The sequence below is a fragment of the Vipera berus genome (genome assembly GCF_964194415.1).
Source record: "Vipera berus genome assembly, chromosome: Z".
In the NCBI taxonomy this organism is placed as follows: domain Eukaryota; kingdom Metazoa; phylum Chordata; class Lepidosauria; order Squamata; family Viperidae; genus Vipera; species Vipera berus.
The window spans coordinates 84,738,695-84,746,400 of NC_138205.1; the positions used below are offsets into that span (position 1 = coordinate 84,738,695).

A 7,706-nucleotide genomic window follows, 5' to 3' on the forward strand; every position below is an offset into this window, starting at 1 on the left:
CAGCTGGCGGCGTCATGCCGTTGGGCGTGTTCTTGCGTAAGCTTCAGGAGTCGTTGCGCAAAAGCTCCTCCAGTAACGCGCACTGCGGTGCTGCTTCCAGGTGATCAATTTCCAGTCCAATAGTCTTCGGATCAGCCAGAGTTCCAAATCAAGGTAAGAGCTATTGGGATCGAAGATCTCTCTAAGCAAGCTCAGAACTTTTGGTCCCGTCCTCTGTGAAATTTGGTGGACAATCTCTGCTTTTTCTCAGCTGTTTACCTGGCTTATTGTCGATAAAAAATCTAGTCGTATTCGAAAAACAAAATCCAGAAAGCACACAAACAATTCCAAAGGCTACTTCTATTGAGGCCACGTTGGAATTAAAGCTCATTAAATTCAAGGAGACTAGCCTCCAATCTTACAGACTGCAGTTTAACGGCGCAGGCCTTTTTACGCCTCTGAAAGCTAAGCCGAATTCACAGGATCTTGCCCTCAGCAAAAAGGCACGTGGGATGGCAGCAGTTTTGGTCTGCCTGAATCTCGGGCAGCTTCCGTTAGAATAGCTGGTGGTAAATAAACGCCTTGTATTACTTTTCAGACTAATGTCAACTTCTCAATTTTTCTGTACATACTTCAAAGAGGATTGAAATTGCAAGGCCAGGTGGTCTAGGAGCAAAGTAAAATTCCTCCTTGCCAATATCATATACAAGTCGCCTTCCGTGAGTTCAACAGGAAAGTCTCTGGTTCCTGTTCCCCTCATTCGCTTCTTCCCTCGCAGAGCCCTGAGAAACACTCTCTCTCTCTCACACACACACACACACACACATACACACACACCCCGGGCAGCACGGGACGGGCCCCGCGCCTTATCAAGGGGGGCATCGGCCAGCCTCTGCCGCCGATCTGAGGGCGACCCCGCGCCCCGTTTTAGGCCAAATACGGGTCCGCCGCGTCTCTTCTCGCAGCTTGGTCGAGGCCGCTGGCGAAGTAAGGCCTCGCTTGTTGCGGGGGACGGTGACTTCACGGGTAGACCATCGCGCTGAACTCAAAGGCAGTGGCCCCTTCTTTCCTGTGACCCCGAAAGTTGATTTCGGGCTTGCCGTGGCAGGCAGTCTAAGAACCAACCAGACACCTACTGACTCCGCTTTCCTTTAAGTTGAGATGAACGCTTTTAAAAGTTAACAAACGTTTCTCTTTTCCTTTTCGCGGAAGAAAAACTTAAATCCGCCTTATTCACAGGCAAACTTTTTCTTTTTTTCCCCCCCCGGGTTCATCGAAATTATTTAACAATGAAAAGAGAAGGGTGACTTTAAAAATGTACCGCTCTCCAGGAGTCACAGATGACTTGTTTCAATTAGTAACTGTCTAATTAAATTAGCGTCTCCTGGCTTAGCCAATAGGTGGGCGAGAATAAGAGAAGTTCGTCTCTGAGTGGAACCGCCTCCAAGCTCCTCCCCGGCTACAAGAAAGAAGCGTGCGCGCCTATATATATGTATGTATACATGCTCCCGAGCGCGGCCGGGTGCAGTCACTGGCATGGGATTAAAGGGACGGGGGCGGTGGGTGGCTTTCAATAGGTCGCCACAGAGGGCGGCTAACGACCTTTTCTCTTTAAGACGTCTGGGAAACGTAGACTTCGGGAGGGGTGAGGTGCGCGTTGTTTGCGGCTCTCGCTAGAGCTGTTCTTGGAGCGTTCAGGGACACTTCTGGGCGGAGGCGAAGGGAGAATCTCCTGGCGAGATGCAACTGGGGGAGCAACTCCTAGGCGGTTCTGCTAATCTGCCGGGTGCCCCGTTTTATCCGCTGGAAGCCGCGGGCGGGAGAGCCGGCGGTACCACGCGACACCTCAACACTGGGTCGCCGCCGCGCCTGGACTTGGAGAAGGGGCCGAAAAAGTTCGGAGGCGCCTCTGGGCCGGCAGCGAGCCTGTTAGGTGAGGCCGAGGCGGCGGGCGACACACCGCCCTTCGTCACTGCCGGCCAGATGCCGTCCAAGGCGGCGGCCGAGGTCGCGGATGGCGGGCGCAAGAGCTCTCCGTGTCCAACTGAGGAAGAGGTGTTGCCGCCGCCGCCGCCACCACCACCACCACCACCCCCGCCTGCGCGCTACGGTCTAGATAGCCTGAGTCCTGAGCGGTACTACCTGCAATCTCCCGGCCCGCAAGCTAGTGCCGAGCTGGGCAGTCCGTGCTCGCTTTTTCCGTACTCTGGGGCAGCCGGGAGCTCGCAGTCCGGCTCCATTTACCAGGCGCCCAGTGGAGCGCGCTACCCCTACGGTTCTGTGCTGACGCCGCCGGGCAACTTTTCGACGGCCGCGAGTAGGACGCCCTTCGCTGCAGCCGCGAGCACGTATCAGTATGGCCAAGGGGCACCTCCCGGTGGCCTCTATAACCCCTATCCGGCGGCGGCGGCGGGGGGCTCCTGCGGCGGCCTAGGGGGACTGGCGATGCCCGGAGGGGCAGGGGGGCTCCGGGCCCAGGTTTTCCTCTGCAATCGGCCGCTCTGGCTGAAGTTCCACCGACATCAAACCGAGATGATCATTACCAAGCAGGGCAGGTAGGCTTTGATGTAGGGGTGGCGGTTTCGGAGCGCAGCTTTCCTGCCGGAGCATCTATGTTAACGACTGCATTCCTGGGGCGGGTGGCAAAAGGAGACTGGAGCTGCAGCCCTCTCTCGTCCGGATTTAAGCTTTAAGTGGAAGCAGCTTTGTGAGCCCTGGAAACATCTGGTTTCGGAAAGAATAAATTCGTTTCTTCGAAACCAGTATGTTTGGAAACGTGCTTTGGAAAGGAGGATTAGACGGTCCAGTTGCACTCAAAAGAGAAAAAAAAATCTGCAACAAATGACTTTGACATTCTGGCTACCCTTATGAGTGGGTTCTGTTTTTGCTTTTTTAATGGTCTCCCAGGTTTCGTTTCTTTCCTATTTCAGAATTGTAAGCCTGCAATGTTTTTTTCAGGAAATGTTATTTCTTCATTCTCCAGCAGCCAGTACACACTTCTTTAGCTTGCTCCCCTCTACTGTAATCGGACAAGATTCTAAGCACTGGTGCTACACTATGTGTTAAGTGCATTAGAACCTCACATTAGCTCTGATCTTCTTGGAAAGAGAGACAGAATTGCATTTATTATTCTGAATTTATGAATCTCAATTTGCCTTTTAGTTTTCATTTAATATGTTATAACAACCTGACTCTGGTAGCACTAGTTTGGAAATTAGTCTGATCAAAGTGGCTGGGGGGGGTGGAAATCACACTGCTGTCTTTTTTTTTTCAAAGCAAATGGTGGGACTGAAGTTTCTATTTTAAGATTTCAAGAAGACGGAATCCTCCAATTTCAACTAAAAGCAAACTCTTTCCAAACAGGTCTTTCCTCCAACCCTGTGAGAGGGTATGAAGTGGAGTTCTGTTCTTTCTTCTTTAACTTTTATTTCCTGCCCTACAGAGTAAAATTGGTTTCCTTGACAAATTTCAGCAGAATGCTTACTTTCCCCACCACCACCACCACCACCATAGGTTTGTTTTGAATAATTATTAGAAACAGAAAATGGCTTCAGTGCAGAGAATAATACCTGTCCCAAGAAAACAGGGTTTGAGGTTCAAAAGTTAAAGTTCCAGCCCTCCAAACGGATGGTGAAGATCAGCACATTTACATAGGAGAACTGTGGAACAACTGATGGAGGATCTTTATTCTCCAAGGCAGAATTTTTCTAGATGAGATGAGATCTTTTCTTTCCTGCATCCTTGCAAAGGAGAGAGGATGCTTCGAACCAAACCCTCTCCTAGTGACTCTCTACCTATAAAACCTGTAAAGGGACCACCATCTGCCTCCTTTTCTTTGCCCAGGTGCTAGCCAAGGCTGAAACATGCTGCCAGAGGGACTCTGCAGGAGTTTTTGGCAAATAGCTGCAGGCTCCTTCTCTAAAAGCCCCTTTCTTTTTTTTTCCTTACTCTTCCCCCCCCCCCTCCCGTTTCAGACGGATGTTTCCTTTCCTGAGTTTCAACATAACAGGCCTCAATCCTACTGCCCATTACAACGTTTTTGTGGAAGTAGTGCTTGCAGATCCTAATCATTGGCGCTTCCAGGGAGGAAAATGGGTGACATGTGGCAAAGCTGATAATAATATGCAAGGTAGGATATTATTATGTAAGGCCTATGACTACAGCTGGTGGGGGAAGGGATTTAAATTTTGTTCGTTTTGTTTTTGGCTTTCCTCTTTCAGCCTAGAGGTCTGTAGCACATTAGCCTTAGTTGAGCAGGAAAACAACAGATGCATTCTTTCCTCATGTATATCTTCTTTGTAGTCAATAATTTTATTGTGGGAGAATAATATTTCTCCCACTTTTTTAAATGAGATCTTCATGAACCTGTGCTTGTGCCCAAAATTTGGGAAACTATAATAGAGTTATTTCCCTCTTACAGTTTCTTCCGGTCATTTCAACAACAGTTAAGACAATAAAAAAAACCTGTATGTATGATTAAATTGCTAAGGTGATGGCTGGGTATAGTTCAAAGATGTTGCAAATAATTAGCAAGGAAATTATTTTTTTATTATGATATATTCTTTGGTCTTATTATGGATGCTACATTTCCTCAGGCTGAAAAAGCCAGTGGTGGCATATTACTATATGTGCAAGTGTGTGAACAACAGTGCCTCTTTTCTAAACCTGATAATTATAAGTAGATGCTTTGGGTAATATGTGGTTATGTTGGTGTCTCTGGCACAGAAGGACAAAGCTAAACCATTTTTATTTGTTTTCCACTCCTTCTAATAGGCAATAAGGTTTATGTTCATCCTGAATCTCCCAATACTGGAGCCCACTGGATGAGACAGGAAATCTCTTTTGGAAAACTCAAACTTACTAACAACAAAGGGGCTAATAATAATAACACCCAGGTAAAAAAAATGTACTTAAATGTGATCTGAATCAGACAACATTGCTCCAGCAGTCTTGAATATTGACTCAGTCTTGCCTTTTAACAGAGATAAACTAACATGTAAATTAAAAAAAATAGGCCATGAATCCTAATTCTAATTCTGTACAAAATTTGATAGATTTTAAATATATTTGTCTTGTAACAAAAGATGGCTAAACTGTTTCCAGATGATTGTTCTACAGTCCCTGCACAAATATCAGCCTCGTCTCCATATTGTGGAAGTGACAGAAGATGGTGCTGAAGATATGAATGACTCTACTAAAACACAAACTTTCAACTTTCCTGAAACACAGTTCATAGCTGTTACTGCATATCAGAACACTGATGTAAGGATAATATAATCTCACTACTCTAATTGGTTTTTTTATCGGTAGCATAGCATCCTCTTTCACCTCATGACCTTTTTAAATTAAGTGATAAAAACATGGAAGCGAACAGACTTGTGAGGCTGAGTGTTTTAGTATTAGTGTGGCATGTAATCTGTGTTCCATCAATGTATTTAGCAGATTTATAAATAAACTTATTTTCTGGTTCATTCATTCCTTCATTTCATTTCATTCATTCATTCATTCTCTACAGCTGCCAATATCAAGCAAGTGACTCTGGACAGCGAACAATAATAAAGCAGTTAAAAACAATTGCAATATAATACAAATTAAATATATAGAGCAGATGAGAAAAATAACCGTGGATATCAACATAGCCAGGAAACAGGACCCTTCATACTGTGAGGACACAGAGTCAGGTGTCTAAGGCCTTACAAAAGGCCAACAGGGTCAGGGTCATCCTCAGTCCCAGAGAAAGAAGGTTCCAGAGCCTTGGCAGTCGAGGAATGCCTTCTGGAATCTGCCAGTCAACATTCCTTGCCTGACAGGATGTGTAACCCACCCAACCTGCAATATATTTATAGAAAATTTAATTTTCCATGTATTTTTTTCCTTTTTACACATACAAAAAGGCATTTGTCTTTTTGGGTATAACATATCTAAATAGGTCATGCTGTTTTTATGATTTGTTTTCTAGATCACACAGCTTAAAATTGACCATAACCCTTTTGCAAAAGGCTTCAGGGACAACTATGATTCGTAAGTAATGATTCATGTATTTCTACATAGTGCCAAGGACATTAAAAGACTTCTATTAGCTCTTAATGTTTCTTTTAAGTAGTATACTTATTTTGAATTTTACATTTGACTTTGCATCTGAGCTAAGAACAAATCTGTTAACTAACAAAACTCTGCCAGCACTTAATGTAACAAAGCAATAGTAGATGTATATATATTTGGGAGTAAATTCTGTTGAACGAAGGGGTTGGCTTTCTGAATAGACAGAATGTACATTGCTCATCGGAATACAGAGACTACTAGATGTAGAAAAAATGTTTAGGGTGGAATATAACCTTTTAAAGTTTAAATTAAACACATTAATTATCTTTATTTAAACACATGAGTTTTCTTTATTATCTTTAATTAGCAGTATTAATAGGAAAAAAGCATGTATTACATACAATCTTTAGCATTAAGATGGCATTTCAGTGAACTCTGCTTAAAGCCCCATTCAGGTTCCATACATGTTAACATCAAATTTCTGAATGGCAAAAAACCCAGTATCTTAGCCTTTCTCTTTTATATTTGTAGCATGTACACAGCTTCAGAAAATGACAGATTAACTCCATCTCCTACGGATTCTCCTAGATCCCACCAGATTGTCCCAGGAGCCCGGTACACTGTACAACCCTTCTTCCAGGAACAATTTGTCAACAACCTGCCACCAGCTAGATTCTATAATGGTGAAAGAGCTGTACCACAGACAAATGGTCTCCTCTCTCCGCAGCAAACTGAAGAGGTGACTAATCCACCACAGAGATGGTTTGTCACTCCGGTCCAACAGTCTGGGGCCAACAAACTCGACATGAATTCCTATGAAAGTGATTACTCTCCAAGTAGCTTACTCTCTTATGGTATAAAATCCCTTCCCATTCAGACATCCCATGCATTGGGTTATTATCCAGATCCGACCTTTTCTTCTGTGGCTGGATGGGGAAGTCGAGGCTCTTACCCAAGGAAAATGTCTAGCGGTTTGCCTTGGACCTCAAGAACAAGCCCTCCGGGTTTCTCCGAAGACCTCCTTTCAAAAGAAAAAGTGAAAGAAGAAATGGGGTCACCTTGGATTGAGACACCTCCATCCATAAAATCTCTAGATTCAAATGATTCTGGAGTTTATACTGGTGCTTGTAAAAGGAGGCGACTGTCCCCAAACAGCTCCAGCAATGAAAATTCTCCAACAATGAAATGTGAGGATATTAATGCTGAGGACTATGGCAAAGATGTTTCTAAAGGCATGGGCTACTATGCTTTTTATACCAGTTCTTAAGCGTTTTGAGTCCTGGTGTCCCAAAATTTGACTAACTGTACATGTTCAGTGGTGGTGCTGAAATCCTTTGGTGAGGAACCTTTGGTATCGTCACCTTTTGAAATGGTCTTGTGCAATTCTATAGAATGTGCCAAAGCTTTTGTCTGACTTCCACAGAAAAAAAAATGGAAGAATCAAAGTAGCACTAAAAAAAAATTAGTCTCTTCTGCTCATTTCCAAGGTTTAAGGGGAAAATGCTTAAGCAGTATTCTAAGATTAAATTAGCTTTTCCTTTCAGAATGGTCACAAAGGGGGGGGGTTAAATAATACATATCCACATTTTAATTAATGGTTATGTTTTATACATTGCCAAACAATTTTAAAAAAGGAAATTCTAAATTTCCTTTAGAAATCTCTGTAAAAAGGGAGACTAAATTGG

General features: G+C 44.1%; 1 protein-coding gene across 1 annotated transcript; it reads left to right on the forward strand.

Moving 5' to 3' along the window:
• Nucleotides 1–1,719: 1,719 nt before the first annotated feature.
• Nucleotides 1,720–7,288, forward strand: EOMES (eomesodermin; the record flags this gene model as incomplete). The annotated part of the gene is made up of 6 exons (XM_081343564.1): nucleotides 1,720–2,534; nucleotides 3,954–4,108; nucleotides 4,753–4,874; nucleotides 5,083–5,241; nucleotides 5,939–6,000; nucleotides 6,553–7,288. The coding sequence occupies 6 exons, from the start codon at nucleotides 1,720–1,722 to the stop codon at nucleotides 7,286–7,288; spliced, it is 2,049 nt and encodes a 682-aa protein (XP_081199690.1).
• Nucleotides 7,289–7,706: the final 418 nt, after the last annotated feature.